A 16490-nucleotide genomic window follows, 5' to 3' on the forward strand; every position below is an offset into this window, starting at 1 on the left:
TGATATGCACTCCCTCCATAAAAAATCAATTAATTCTCTGCAAAACGCGTGACAAGACTGAGCAGGCTGAGAAAGATTTGAGCAGGGCTCACTGATTTCCTATCGTGTTTTTGTTTGTTTGTTTCTGCTGTGCTCCTTGGAGGCACAATATACCGTACAGCCACTTGATTCTGTGTAATCCACAGTAGTCAGGTGAAAACGTGAATCACTCTTAAGCTGAGCCAAACGCAGCACACAGCTGAGGTATCACTGTGATGCAAGAGAGGTAATTTGCGGACTGAACGCTCTTCCCACTTGAGACTCATTTGGCGTTTTGGAGGAAGCAGCTATAAATAACAGCATTCTGTCTCCTGTCTGTACGTCTGTCCATGCAGATGGCTGGTCTGCAGGTGGGCAGGAAGATCTACACCATCAATGAGGACCTGCTGTTCCTCCGGCCATTCTCGGAGGTTGAAACCATGATAGGCCAGGCCTTCTGCATACGACGCTCACTCCGGCTGCTGGTCGCAACCAAGGCTAAAGAGTGAGGGAACAATCACAGCCACTTAAACACGTATGAAAACATTACACGCACATTGGGCACACTTGTCTGACTTTCTATTTTTTTTCTTCAAGGATTGTGAAGATCCCTGACTACCCAGACAGCCTCTCCTTCAGACTGTGTGGCTCTGATCCTCCTCATGTCCACGCTGTCAGGAAAGGTGAGTGACAGATTTAATTGACTTGACTGGAACCAGATCAGTCTTATTAAAATATTTTTCAAGGGTTGCCACATTTATTTAGTAATGCCACTTCAGTTATGAGCATGCAAAAAATTGCAGGCAGGATAAGAAAATGCAACAAAGTTTTAATAATAAATTATATACGAATAAGTCTACACGTTCTGCTCATCCAAACTGAAATTTGGTGATAACAAACTTCAGACACAATTCGGTGTCGGTTACATGAAAAGAGTGAAACAGTATACATTTTATGGTACATAGGGTAAAATAAGCTCTTAGGTTTTTAGTTAAATGAGTATTCCTTGAATTGAGTTACAAGAGATAAATATTTCCCTAATGAATACTGGAGGTCTTTGAATACATTTAATGGCACCATTGCAAGGCATAACAAGGTCACAATCTGTTCAAAGTGTTTATGGTGTCAGAAAGACAAATAATTATGAGGGAATTCAAGGCAAAGATGAGGTAACTCTACCCTCTAACCACCTGTTACATTCTGCTTTTAGTGAACCCCTGTTAGGATTTTATGGCCACCTGTCAGCCAGAAAGCCAGCGGTCAGGGTTCAAACCCCTAACAGACTAAACTCCACTTTGAAAACACGCTCTTCAAGTTTGCACACAGACAAAGCTTTGTGATTAGAGTGAAAAGGGTATTAGGTAACTGAGAAGACAGTTTGTCTTCTACCTTCCCATTCCTAATCTGTCCTTACAACCTCCTGACCAGATGTTTGTCCCACCTACACTGACTCAAAATAGAAAAATGTATGACTTTGAATGAGGGATGAATCCTAGTGTATAAACCAGACGGGGTTGAAGAGGACACAGAGACAGTGAGAGGAGGAGTCACCGATTGGCAAAAGCCAGGAATGTCATCCCTTGGTTTTACTTTTCTTTATTACTGCCTTTCCACTTTCTCTCCCTCTTAACCCCCCCTCCAATCTCTATGATCTCTTTCGTCTCTTTTCCCCTCTTTTCCGGTGTCGTATATTACTTCTGGCTCTCTGTGGGTGAATTAGGCGCAGTTTTTTCTGTTTGGATTAAGAGTGCAGAGCGTCCCGTTTTAATCCGGTGTTAAATCAGTCTGTCTAGGTGCTGTTTGTGCATGGGTCAAGTTGCCCCAGAGTTAGGTAATTGCTGGCACCCTGGGTGGAAGTGATGCCAGTGCTAGTATTTTTAGACTGGAGAGGAAGATGATGGAGGTGTTGATTGGACATCCAGGCTGTAAAGCCATTAGTAGCTTGAGACAACGTGTTACAACACTGAGCCTGGTAATTTTCTGTTTTCCTGTTGGGACCAAAAGAGCAAATTTGTGAACATATGTGGGAATTGAATAAAAAAAATCTATAGCAGATGAGCTGAGTCCCGCATGTATTTCTCCACTTTTAACTCCCCTTTTTCTCTTGACGAAGTTTCATGTTTTCACAAGAACCCAGTCTGTTGTGCATAGCTCCACTGTATTTATGCCACCCTGTGATGTTTGACCTATGATCCTCTGTTGACACACTATAGGCTGGGAGGCGGCAGGGGCGGGTCTTCAACCTGGCCAGGTCATCCTGAAGGTGAACGGCAACAATGTCAACCACAGTGACTACCAAGAGGTCCTGGAGCACTTCAGTGCCCAGCATTCTCACCAGGAGCCTCCCCAAGCGGTGAGAGGACGCAAGCAAACACTTTTCTTCATCCGAGCAACTTTTGTAAAAGTAGCTAGTCGAAAAAAATGCACCTCCAACAATCCTCATCATCCTGCACAATACATGCCATAGAGTCAGGTTTTACAGTTATGTGTGTTGTTAAGGCTGTTACTGTACCAAGGAATTCCTGAGTGCTTTATTTATACAACAAACTAAGTAATGACACAAGAAAGCCTGATTCGTATCAGCACTAGCTTTAATTTACCAGATCATTCAACAATGTGGGATAGCTCACTAAATTCAAATTTGACAGTAAACATTCCAAAGAAACCCAGAGACCCAGACATTCCTGAGATGGTACATAAAACAGCATTAGTTAGACTTAAAGCTAGAGGAAACAAAAAAATACTTTCTTCATTTCGTCTGCGTGGTTGGCTTCATCAGCATGTTGTCTAGTGATCTCCAGCATAAATCACTATCCGTCACTTAGTTCCTGCAGGCCACTTACAGTGAGACACGACACAGAGTGTAGCCACAAGCACCAAATTAACAACTTGCCTTTCTTACACTGAATTTTCCTCCTTTCTTGTGGCCAAGAATATTTGAGTTAAATTATTAATGAATTAGCAGATTCAGTTTTCTTATTCCAAACGCAGTCAAGACCTGATACAAGTACAGTAATATACTCAGCACTACATGGGCCACGTCAAAACTGCAAACTGTTCTCTGGTTGTTTTGACATTCCTATAGCAGCAAATCAAGTCTCCAGGCAGTATTTCACAAGGTTGCAGAAACAGTGCAGTGTCTTTCTTTGTGTGAAAAGAACAGTGCTTTGCTCTGTTTAGTTTAGTTTAGCCTAGCCTACTCTTCTGACAAATCCCCTTTACCTAAACCCAGTGAACTGGCTCAGCTCAGCCGCCCTGTTTTGGACTTGTTCAAATGTAAGTAAATGTTCGCTGGTTCATTTAACAGCAGGGCAAATTACCAAGATGATGTGGTTGACTGCAATGTTGGGCTCAGGAAGGTGCAGTCAACCCTGGCTGGCCTCTCAGGTGAAAGGCATGTAGACCTATTTCCTTAATTTGTTTTCTGTCCATAAAGTGCACCAGAAACTTTATAAGGCTGAGACGAACCACTTGAAAAATCTTGAATAAAAATCTATGGGAAATGCCTGTGACGTCACGGAGTCCCAGATGAAGGCAGTAGACAGGGACAGGAACCCCCAGTATTTTAGACACTGGTGGTGGTGGAGCACATAGACGAATGAAGATTTCACTTGAAACCCTCTGAACAACCAGGATGAGGAGGAAATGGGGAGGAAGGAGACTGCACATCAGACAGCCTTAAAGGCAGACAGGAGGAAGTACAGCAATGAATTTAAAGAAGGGTGACTTGGGACTGATTGGCTCAGTGAACCCGAGCAAACAGATCACTGGACAAGAGTAGTGATGTTGAAACTGAAGATGAAGAGGTTTTGACAGCGTGGGAAAAGAGAAGTGATGAGGAGAGGTAGGCAGCAGAACTATCCCAATTTGGCCGTCGTGGAATCGAGACAGAACTAGTGGTGGGAGCAAAACTGCTTCAGTGAACTTTCGTTTAGTTGTGACGTGAGCTGGTGTTGTGAAACTTAATGTAGTAGAGGTATATCTAAGAGATTTACAAAAAGCTTTTTAACCTTATTTTGGGGCAAAGTCCCTAAACCTCTGTATCAGATTCTATACATGTAGTTTTATGTGACCGTTAAAATTGGAGCTTTGGGTCCCTACTCATTTATTTAAATAAAGGCCTCGTCTTGTTAGCTTGAAATAACTGCCCAAGATGGTTTCCAGATGGCCAGACTTACCTATAAGGACTTGTACCCTCACGTCTGCATAGTTAAATATAGCTTGTTTCCTTAATCTTTCTCTTTGATACTGCTAGTAGTTTCTCACCTTTACCTCTCACTGTAATTCCTGTTTGATTTGACTTCCAATAAATACACTATATACTAAACACTACAATCATGCACAGTACCACTCTTTCATCTTTTGTTTTTTTATCCCTATCAGTGTCAGTGGGTGTATCGAGCATTTGAGGATGTGGAGGAGCTACAAAGAGAAAGGGGAGCAGGCGAGAAGGAGGAGAGCCTTTTCAAGTCTTACCCAGTGGAGAATGGCTCTGAGCACGAGGAGGAGAACGGCACCAACGAAACAGGTGGTTAATGACATTTCATTCATAGTAACCATGTTTTCTTCTTATGCTTAAATTTAAAGTTTTACTAATAACGATTTTTCATTGAAACTGTCAATGCTGAATATTTAAGAGAGAATCACAGTTCTGTTTTAGCTTTCCTATCCGTGGTTATTTCACTTATTTGTGAGGCTTTGTACTGTAAACTGCAGTTGTTTTTTTGTGTGTATTTCCAGATTGATTGCAGGCTCGATGTTAAAAACAAATCCCCTGCTGCCAAAAACATTGCATCAAAACATTATGTTCCACCTAGATTGCTATTCTCAGATGGCCTCTGAATTGGGTCATAGTCACTGTGTTGGTAAAAAAGTGGTTTCAGCAGTAGGTAATTTGTCCTGGATAAAGAAAGATCTCTTTTTGAAAATGACACGTCCACACGCTACAGTTTTAGGGCGTCATCTAGTAGCATTGATGGCCAAACAGTGCTGGCAGGGTAAACATGCTAGACACTGTGTGCCTTTACATGTGTCATTACTAAAGGGATTAATCATTTTCATATCATATTTTATTTTTGTCCAAAACTGAGGACAACTTGTTATACACACGTGTATCTTTAGTGTTAATTTCATTTTAAGAAGACTGAAGATTTGTATCGATACCCAAATTTAATATGATCAGTTTGTACATTTTGACAATGATTTTCTTAAATAAACAGATGTATTTTTCTAAGGATGCAAAGTATATACTGAAAGTGAAAATTGTGATCCACAGGCCACAGGCTAGGCAGACTTTCTCTCTCCGATAATTTGCCTCTGGTAAGTCTGACGGTCGATAATGTCCAGCTGGAGCACGGCGTCGTCTATGAATACGTGAGCACTGCTGGCATCAAGAGTCATGTCCTGGAGAAGATGGTGGAGCCCAAAGGTGGCTTCAGCCTCGCTGCTAAGGTTGGTTGTCATGGGAAGATGTGGTGAAGTTTGATTAGCTAAAGTTTTTGCATTTGCAAGTCTTGTTTTCTTTGATTTTTCAGATGTTACATACGCAATGTCATCTGTAAGTTGTTAACGTTGCCACATGTTTTGAGCCTCCCAATTAGCACATCTCATGTATCGTTCAAGATTCAAAATTGGGAATTCACCAGTTTGTGGGACACAGTTGCATTATTATGATAGAATTATGGCAGGACAGAAGGCTTTTGTGGCCTCACTGCTGGTTTAGGTTAATATTGGAAATCTAATATTATAATTAAATTATATTCTTTATCCTTGTACCAATAGTTCTTGTCTCTTTCAGATCCTGGAGGCATTTTCTGGTGATGACAGCCTCTTTGTTCATAACTGCAGCCAGCTCATATCCCAGAGCGACCGAGTGGTTACCATGCCACAGTACGAGTTCAGACAGATCTGCGACACCAAGCTGGAGAGTATCAAACGGCGTATCAGCAGCTATCAGCAGGTACTGAGGCATACCTTCTCTAGAACACAGATATGAGCTCAGGAATGTCCTCTGTTTATTTATATTGACACAGTTACTATTCTCTTGTGACAGTTCCCTCAAATACCTAATTCCTTCTACCTATATGCTTCCATTTATACCGTAAATGATGAATTATCTCGCTTCTTGCCAAGTATTTCTTACTAGTGCTTATTTTCTGGATGCATGATATTACTTACAACCTTTTAATGCTGGTATAACAACTGGGAGACACCTTATGGTGGGATGTGAGAATATGTTGAACACTGTCTTTTATGAGATTGGTGTTAAAACAAAATGCTTTCTCAATAATTAATATTTGTCCTCATATGTCTCATGTCTTTTAATCACACTCAGATCTCTTCAGCTTATGGGGAGCCTATGATAAACCTAAGAAGATTACATACCATTGCTAGGCCTTTATTATGTCTGCCTTCATTTCCAGTGTCTCTATCATACTGTGTTTTCTGCTACAGTGACAGTTTTCTTATTATGGAGACACTAAGTTGCAGTCATGTTGCCTATGCTTCCACCAAATGTCCTAATTTCCTTTTCTTGTCCTTTGTGTTTTCTCTCAGTTTGCCCTGGAACTGAGAAACAAGGTGTGGCCCTCCTTCAGGCAGGCTGGGGTTCGCCCTCACCCTTTGGGCTGCATGGACTTTGTTCCCACCAACTGCCACGTCAATCTGATGCAGGTCTCCTACCCCAAAAGCACTACTACCGCTGGCAGGACTTTTAGCATCCGTTTTGGTCGCAAGAACTCCTTCTTTGGCCTGGACCCTGACCAAGGTATTAGCAGTGCACATATACACACACCTTGATACAAGAGGATTTGAATATCTCATCGCATATATTCACTGCTTAAACTAAGCTTCTCTGAGATCCACCTCCTTCTTGATAACATAGCTTAACCTACTTAACACTAGCTCAGTGATCATTTTGACTAATAATTATCCTCTGTGCCCATTTAAATCGCGGAGCACAGACAAGGGAACACCAACCCCTCAGTAGACATGGATTCCCACAGTAAATTAGATGAGTGGTTTGCCATTAAGACTCCATTAGCCCCGGACCATGCTTGAGTTATTGACTTGTGAATGAATGATGTTAGCAACAATGGTGCCTCAAAGCAGTGTAGGAATGTGTGCCATTCACTCAATGCTGCTGCTGCTGCAGAGGTCAAAGAGGAGAGCAAATGAGAGTGAGAAATTGACGTGGAATGCAATGCCACCAAAGAATACTTCAAGAAGAGGAGACTAAGTTTAGTATCCTGTCATCTGTCTATATGACTGTCTTTCTTAAGGCGCTTCTTGATATGATTTAAGACTCTTTAGAGTTAACTCCTGCACTCCCTCTACTCTCAGCAAATCTCAAAATATAATGCAGCTGTCTAGACACGAGACACTTTCAATGCTCCGAGACGCCTCGTCCTCATCTTTTCTCTCAGCATGAGCTGCCAGTCACACATCTGCCTAACAGTTGTACTAGTGTGATGTTCAGCTTTGGTGCTTTGAAGCATGTGTTCTGCCAGTTCAACCAGAATACAGCCATGGAGCTGACGAGTATAAAGTTGTGCAGTGAGGATCGAGGCTTATTACCTGAGGGGATAAAAAAGTCAGGAGCATATCCTGAGTTTTAAAAAGTATTCATTGAATGTCCAGTACATAAATAAAGATTCATTATATAATACTGGAGGTTGTAAACTCTGCGTGCATCACAGGAATTTAGTCTGTCAGCAGTTATTGGATGCGTCTGGTTGAACGCCAGACTGAGTTCCCATAAGTAAACAGTTTTGCATCTTATTTCTGTGCATATCAGTTGCATAAAGTGTCCTTAAATAAGTTGTTTTTCATTAAGACTAAATAGAGAACAGACAAGAGTGGCTATTTCATAGGTTTTCAACATCTGGGTTAGATATAATTGTCAGAGTGAAGTCTCTTTCATTCAGCCACCACTTACTCGATATTATTCTCTTTGCTCCTCTCCTCTCCTCTCCTCCTCACTTGTAGCACAACTGAACCCCATGTCCCACACTCAGCACTGCATGACCAGCATGGGAGCTCCTTCCTGGAGCTGCTCCGGTCTGGACGGGAATGAGGCAGACGGGGAAGTGACTCTGGATGGAGGCGAGGGCTTGACAGACAGTCGACGAAGTGGCCACGGAGAAGGTGGCCTGAGTTTCCTGCTCAAACAGGAAGACACAGAGACACAGGACTCCTACATTAACTTGTACAGCCGCTTGGATGTCGCTGTGAGGGAAATGAAGCAGTATGTTGCTCAAATAGATGTGTAAGTCTCGCAGCTCATATTGATCTGGTACAATTTAATACAACAATATTAGAACAGCGAGGAAAGCCACTTCTTTATGTCTATTCCACACAAACCTGCCCTAGGTACAAGAATCATCTATCAAATATTTGATACAGGATAATAAAAAGGAAATGTTTTCTTTCTGAAAATATTTTCCACTCCAGCAGCTGGGTGTTGTTATCAAATACTGTCAACCCACTGCTGTGTATGCGTGAGTAGACTATTTTGGTAGCCTTCACAGTGACATTTAGAGATCTCCGCGTAAAAAGCCAGGAGCTGTTATCCCCCCGCCAGCCTCCCGAGGCTGTTCGTCAGCCTCTCTTTGTCTGTCTGCCCTTTGCCTTGTTTAAAGCTGAGGATTTACAAAAGGAACATTCTTTGGGCCCAAAATATTTATGGGCCCGGCCCAGTACAGGAACAGGGAGTGAGGCCAGGATAACACCAAGAGAAAAAAGGACACTTATTGTGTGTCTGTGCTGAGGAAGGGGTGTGACAGTCTGAATGAATGGATGTGTATGTTTGATTCAGGGTGTGTTTATTTGAATATAAATAGGTGCATAATCAAATCATGAGATAAAGTATTTCATTCCAATATGCATCATACCCATATTTATAAACCCATGCATCCCTATATATTACAGAAATATACCATAATTTATCCATATTGTGTTATTAATACTATTTTTTGTTAATATATTTTTCCCCCTCCTAGCCTCTTGTCATCCATCACTGAGCCCACACAGCTCCAAGGGGAGGGTGGGGAGCCTCCGGTGTATGAGCCAAATCAGCCACCTTCTCTGGCTTCCTGTGAGGATGGCTGTGACCAGGACAAAGTGGAGCAAGGTGGCATTAAAAGAGTCTGCTTTAAGGTGAACGAGGAGGACCAGGAGGACTCTGGCCATGACACAATGAGCTACAGGGACTCCTACAGGTAGGTCGTTATAGATTCTGTTACTATGGCTCTGTTCTCAACAGGCGTGACCATACATCCTGGGTGGACAGCTCTCAGTATGTCACTCCACATGTAGCGTTAGAATTCGTATTGAGTGATCACTTGTGCTTAAATCTCAGTTCCATGCTCCATATGCAAATAAACACTGTAATGTCAGACTGTGATGCCAAAAAATCTCTGTATTAAATCGCAGAATACGAGTAAACAGCTCAGAGATTTACTAACAGTAGCCTAAAATAACAGTGTAATTTGCTGTTAGACCCTGATCAATCCTATCACTGTGTGCGGGATTATTTATAATTGTATGTAGACTAACTCAGAGAGATGGTTGTATCAAGCAACTACAGCTGTTTACTGCTGTTAACGTCTTAACACAGGAAAGTTGTATTGAATGGACATTAAAATTCTGCAGTAGATGTGAAAGTTTTGAGCTTTACACACAGGATGTCAGTTGAGCATGGCTCAGGACCCATTCCTGTGCACTCTGCTAAGTGTGGTCTGTGCGATTGGATTAATCTTTAGAGTGCATTTGCACTTACAGCTGTACTTACAGCTGACCAGTTGATCACCCAGGACACATGTACATACCAAGTGTGCACAGGACCACAGTTAAGCACAAATACTACTTTCTGAAGTGACTCAAATTGATGTTAAAATTTTAACCTGTTTTTCTCAATAAGCCACCTGATAAAGCAACATCTGTTTAAAACATAAGAAAGGAGACCTAGGACATGTTTATTTCAAACTGTGGACTCTGTAAGATATAAACAACATTGATACTCCCTCCTTACTCCACAACACCATGATGCTCCTCATTTCCCCTCCTTGGAGACGATAATTCTTTCCAGATGTTGGCATTTTAACAGAAATCGGAGGCTAAAAATGACTTCAAAATGTTTTGGTCAGATCTGGTTATGTCATTTGCTTGTCGAGAGTTCATTCAGATCTCGCTCTGTGTGTGTGAGAGAGAGAGTGTGTGTGTGCACGGTTCACTGGGCAGAGCTCCACGGAGCCCCACCCTCCACCACCCACTAAGATGTAGTTATTGGTCGTTGGTGTGGTGGGCTGGTGTATAATAGAGCCAAATGTTTGGGGCGCGGCCTCTTCACCCACTCTGTCATTACAACCCGGCCACGCCATGTGAATGTAACTACCTCATCGCAATAAAATGTAAAGGAAAATGTAGGCTGAACTATGTGTGACATACACATAGATACAGTGAGTTGTTTACTCAGGGTTTTGAAGACACTCCTTTAAAGGTAGAAGCATAAGGCTGCTGCTCAGCGAATGTGGAGGAAGCAGCCCACTTGTAAAATTTTGAAGGTGATGAGATGTGCTACTGTGTTTTAGAGTTGCGAGGTGGAACTTTATTTTCTGCTATTTTGTCCTGCTGACAGAATTGGACATTACAGCCTGGAGTGGTGGCAGACCACAGCAGAGCGAAACAGTTGGAGGTCAATGACCGAGTGCAACTTGTGAGAAACACAAAGTCAGAACAAGGACAGGAGAGAATGGCTTATAAGCACACACACATATGAAGAGGAGTGTGTGAAGAAAATAGTGTTTGTTCCAAACTCTGGACCATTGTGTCTGTCATAATCGCTCTCGTTCATGTCTCCCATGTGTGAGCGTATGACCTTATTAAGACCTTTTGGCTTGCATCTAGACATATCTAGACTGTTTTTAGATCCAGTTAAGACAGATGCAGTTCAATGTCAAAATGTTACTCAAGTGATTCATTGTCGTAATGTCTTAAACCCCATTTTCCCTCAGAGAGGAGCCCACTCCCAATTAATCCAATACCAATCTTTCCTTAGAATAAATCGTTTAAATGTACACTTCACCACACACTGCAGTGTCGCAATAGTCGCAGAGTCCATTATTACTACACTCAACATCCGGGTGGTCTTAATCTGTGAGCTGATATTTTTTCCGTTTGTATACTACATATCACACTACGCAGTGTGCAGATAGGTACAGTTTAAGAAGCAGTCACGGGCAGTCAATTATGAAAGCATTCTCACCTGCATTTAGAGCTGTGAATATATCACTCACAATATATTCTTTTTTAAGTATGAACACCTGACCTGCATGTGTGTGTTAGGTTTACGATAACCAAATCCAATACTACAGGCAGTAGAATTATCACTGTGGTGCGCACACTTTTGGCAGGAGGTGTGTAGCTAAATTTGGAAATCACCTTTTTTTGTGTGTGTGACAGAGCGAGACAGTGAGTGTGTGTGTAGGTGTGTGTGTGTCTTTGAATTCAGACAGAAAACACAACTCCCCATGCAGAAGCAGATATTCAGAAGGGGAGTGATGCAGGACACACACAGTAGAAGAGAGGGCATTGTGTGTATTGGTAACACCCACCATAAATAATATGAAAAGAATACAAAGACAAGAACATATCTGTATTTACTAGAGCCTACACACACACTGCTACGGCTGTATGATGTAAGTGTGTATAAACCGGTGGGGAATTCAGGCCAAGTTATATTAACTTTCTCCACATAATTGTAGCAGCTCTGTGGTCAACACCCCCCTACTTACCCCACTTACCAGCACGAACACACACATATACGCACACACTGAAGACCACTGAATAACCCTGCAGGTGATATCCAACCCAGACTCCCCCACTTTGTCATCCAGCCAAGCCAGATAGTAGTAAAGGAAGACAAAGCGGGTGTTGTCGCTTTGCAGTTCGTAGTTGCTCGTAGGCCATTTGTCATGGTAATTCTGCTTGTGAATCACTCAGAGCTTCTCTGAGGGGATTGCAAGCGTGCTCACTTGAAGCCATGTATAATTTGAGCCCCATAAATCTTCCACATGCTCCTGGTAATCATGTTGAATCACGTAGATGTATGACTATAAATACCAGGCCAAAGTCATTTTATAAAACTGTCTCAGGAAGGCAGAAGTTGTCTGCACACAGTGATATGACAAAATACAATTAAAACTGATGCACTGAAAAAAGCTTGTTGTCTGTGTATCTGTGTCAATGGAGAGCTCAGTTTTCAGTATTCAATGCTCACATTTTTTATTAGCTTAAATATTTGGGAATTTAATACAGCTCCAGTTTACTGAATGCCCTTCTTTGCAAAGCAGCAGCGGTTGTTGTCGTGAGAAACGTTTAATTAGCTGCGGTCTCACATACTGTAAATCAGAGAAGGCATTTACAATCCGAAGGATTATTTGACTGCATAATTACAAGATGCTGCCTTCAAAATCCTCTGTGCGGTTTAAGTAATGAATCGTTTGCTTTATGATGCATTTTAAGTGTGTGCATTTGTGTGTGTTGCAGTGAATGCAACAGCAACAGAGATTCAGTCCTGTCCTACACCAGCGTGCGAAGTAACAGCTCTTACCTGGGGAGTGATGAGATGGGATCAGGTAAAAGAGAAATTTCTATGTTTCTGTCCATCTGTGAATATAGACTTTAGTCAGTTATAAATTTTTCATTGTTTTATTTCTCCACAATATATTTTATGAAACAAGGATCATGTTGTATTTGGGTGAAGGGCCACTACAAGAAATAAAATGGCTGTAACAAAATATTGTAAGGGAAACAACGTAAGATGAGGCAAGATTAGGTTTCTAGAGTTTCAAACAAAGACTCTTGCACAACAACAAATCAGTAGCTGCCAACTTACTTGGGATTGCTCTTAACTTTGTGACGATGCTGATCAAAACCGAGAAATACTGTGGATTTTTCTTGGAGGTGACTGTGGTCAGATGTTTTAACAACAACATTTCACAACCACCACAACCACATTTTCTTTGCAGGGAGCCAAGTATCTGTCTACTGCTATTTATCGCTTTGTTTTTATCATCATTTAGTTTTAAACAGCCCCGTACAGAAATGATTTCTTAGCCTTCATCCTCTCTAATTTGACGCTTTGACCAGAGTTTTCATTGACAGATGGACAAAAATGTGTTTAATACGGGCAGATGGTCTAATAATAAATGAACTCTGGTATCCAAATGTGCGTTCTTTCCTCTCCTCAACGTTTTGTTTGGCCGCCAGGGGATGAGCTGCCATGCGACATGAGGATTCCCTCTGACAAACAGGACAAGCTGCACGGCTGCCTCGAGCACCTTTTCAACCAGGTTTGTTCTGCCTTTCAGTTTGGAATAGAAGCTGAATTTATTGTGGTGGGAGTAGGTGATTTGTGTTCCCAAAGAAAAGCATCAGTCTAAAATCCAAACTTTGACAAAAACTTTAAACCAATAGAAGTGAAACTGAGAAGAAAGAAGAGGCACACTGAGCATTAACCATTTGGAACAGATCGTTGTGATAGTAATCAGTCAACATCTGGCCTGAGTTACCTCATGCAGCTCTCTGTCCTCTGGTCCGGATTCTGGTATTCTCTCTCATCTTTTACTTGACCTTCTTTCTCTCCTTTTCCTCACGTATGCCAGCTTTTACAGATTCATGGGCCAAATCACTGACTCACATACATCGTTTCATCTCTTCTTGCCAGCATTTGATGTGCTTTGACTCCCTGTGGGGTGTAGCCACTTTAGCTGCTGTTCTTTGCACATGTAAACGGCAGCTCAGGGGGGCCTGCTAACACAAGCCCTGTTGTTGTCAATGCTCAAAGATGTCTTCCAGGAGATATTATTGCAGGGTCGTGTGCGAGCATGTGTGCACATTTACATGGCGCAGAAAGAAAAAAGGTCTTTTGAAGCGGAAAGGGTGAAAAGTACAATATAATGGGTGAAGTACGGAAAAAGATTGACTGATAATGTGCTTTTATTTCTGCACACAGGTTGATTCGATCAACAACCTACTCAAAGGACCTGTCATGACCAAGGCTTGTGAGGAGACCAAGCACTTTTACTCTGATCACGGCCAGCCAGGTACATATTTATTTCAATATGTTGCTGCTTGAAAGGTGGGAGGGTTTGTCATTGTGCTCCTGTTTTATGTAAACAGAGTTCCGTCAAACAGAAGATTGGACTGTTCGTTGTCGTTGCATCATTCACAAGAACATCCAGGAGGACCCTTGGAACCTACCCAGCTCTATCAAAACCCTGGTGGAGAGCCTGCAGAGATTTGTGGACGGTTAGTTGAACACATGCACATGTACCCACTCCCTCACGTGATCATATACAGTTACAACCAGTCATTCTGACTTGTTTTCTTTCTACCTCTGCAGATGGAAAGAACCAGCTTCTCTTGGCTCTGCTCAAGTGCACAGGTAGAGTAACATGATACAGAATCCGGTTCATACTCAGAGCAAGGCAGTGGCAGATAATCAAACTAAATAGAGCCTAGTCCTAATTTTCCATAAAATTACCACAAGAGATGTCAAGACGGGATGTGCAATCACTCAGAGGAACTTGATCTCAACTAGCAGGAAGGCTCTCATTTTAAAGGATTCCAGCACTCTATGTAAATAAGATCATCCATCATATGAAATTGCATCAAGTCATCTGCACATCCGTAATACATCTTTAAAAAATATTAAATCATATGACATTTATTTAAAAAATGACATTTTTGAGATTTTTTTACCACAGCTGCTTTATTGCACAGGAACATTCTTCCCAGTATAATCAAATTGTTTATGTTTAATTTTCCAAGAAAGATCACACTCAGGCTGAGACCAGTTGTTTTGGGTGTTTGTGCTGGAATGAGTGTTGGCGTCTAAACATGTGATGCTCTAGTTTCTTTGAACTGTGCCCACTGGCATATGGCACTAGTTAATGGGACTTTGAAGGGTTTCAGGCTAATGGCATACAGTATATGGGTTGGAGCAAGTACAGGTCATGTGTATTGAGGAAGGGTACACTGAGAGGTTGGGCTGCCTCACCCTCTCCTGCCCACTGACCCACCAAATCCCATCCATCCCTCTCTGACATTATCATTTCCTCCTCTCCCACTCTGCAACACCAGACACATCTCTGCAGCTGCGACGGGATGTGATCTTCTGCCAGGCGGCGACGGGTGCTCTGTGCACGTTGGCCGAGCAGCTGTTGACGGCTCTGCGGTCACGGTTCAACAACGCTGGCGAGTACCAGGAAGACAGCAAGGAGACCAGCCACAAGTGGCTGGAGCAAATATCTGCCATCGGTGTTTTGATGCACTTCCAGTCCACATTAGCTCCACACGTAGTGAGGACATATTTTATATTTTGTATTTTACTTAGTAAAAATGAAAATAGCAGACTGTATAGATTCATAGTTCTTCAATTCAGTTTTAAACAAGCTCCAATGTTGTCTGTTATGACCTCATACATTCTGTTATATCTGATGCTCTGGTGTGTATGACTTTCTAGCCATGCAGCTGTCTCCAGAACTATCAAAACTCTCCTCCTGGTGCGACCTCTGAGCTTTCTTTCTCTCCTCTGGCAGAAAGAAGAGCGGACCATGCTGGAGGACACCAAGGCAGCCCTGTTGGACTTGGACAAAGTCACTGTGTTCTTCAGGCAACTGGAGGATGAGTGTCTAGTCGCAAGTAAGAGACTCCGTCAACAAAGTCTGACTTGGTCCATTCAAACCACACTACAGCTAATGAGCAGCTGTATGATTTAACCGGCCCTGAATAAAGTTCTGTTATGTGGCTGTATGGTAGCTATTAAGGATAAGATTTCCCATTCTGTCATTGCAGATTTCATTTTCCTTTCAGTGGAGAGCTTCTAAATAGAGAGCTAAAACAACAGTATAATGGTTCCATAAATCAACTTAAACAAGAGCCAAGCATGCAGTGTCTTAAAGTCCTCTTTGTCCTTGGATGACAGATAACATAGTCACTCCTGCCAGGCTGTGAGGGCCTTCATTTAAATGTAGTGCTGCCCTGTGACATATGAAATACATATATACTGTTGAAACACCACTAGATAATACACAAACAGTGCTTTTAAATACTCATGTGTACTATTCCAGCATCAAAATGCAAAAATGGTTAATTGGTTTTGTGCATTGCTTCTGTCCTGCCAAACCACTCAAGGTCAGAACACTTTTTTCCCAAGTAAGTATTGTATTACGTGAGGATGCACCTAGGTTCTTCAGAGTGGCCATTGTTTGCCTCCTTACATAACCGTATATACAAAGTTTGAGCCCTGTGCATATTTGTACCTTTAATAACCTCACTATCTCAATCCACTGATGGTGCTCCGGGTTACCAGATGCCTCAAAGCCAACAGATACAAAGGATGACTTCATCCTGAATCAGTACTCTTTTCAGCAGCCTCAATATGGCCAGCAGAGATTGCTGCTCAAAGG

The 16490-nt window shown here is 42.1% G+C and overlaps 1 protein-coding gene across 1 annotated transcript in view; it reads left to right on the forward strand.

The window, feature by feature from the left end:
* prex1 (phosphatidylinositol-3,4,5-trisphosphate-dependent Rac exchange factor 1) overlaps positions 1–16490 on the forward strand; it is an 80006-nt gene that overhangs the window by 54747 nt on the left and 8769 nt on the right. The window contains exons 18-33 of the mRNA XM_084552553.1: positions 375–523; positions 616–701; positions 2232–2371; positions 4402–4546; positions 5294–5469; positions 5816–5977; positions 6574–6784; positions 8005–8284; positions 9018–9236; positions 12565–12653; positions 13288–13370; positions 14033–14123; positions 14200–14328; positions 14423–14464; positions 15163–15380; positions 15621–15723. Coding sequence (XP_084408679.1) covers positions 375–523; positions 616–701; positions 2232–2371; positions 4402–4546; positions 5294–5469; positions 5816–5977; positions 6574–6784; positions 8005–8284; positions 9018–9236; positions 12565–12653; positions 13288–13370; positions 14033–14123; positions 14200–14328; positions 14423–14464; positions 15163–15380; positions 15621–15723 — 2323 coding nt within the window. The remainder of the gene's footprint in view (positions 1–374; positions 524–615; positions 702–2231; positions 2372–4401; positions 4547–5293; positions 5470–5815; positions 5978–6573; positions 6785–8004; positions 8285–9017; positions 9237–12564; positions 12654–13287; positions 13371–14032; positions 14124–14199; positions 14329–14422; positions 14465–15162; positions 15381–15620; positions 15724–16490) is intronic.

This window comes from Chelon labrosus (genome assembly GCF_963514085.1).
Source record: "Chelon labrosus genome assembly, chromosome: 10".
Taxonomy (NCBI): domain Eukaryota; kingdom Metazoa; phylum Chordata; class Actinopteri; order Mugiliformes; family Mugilidae; genus Chelon; species Chelon labrosus.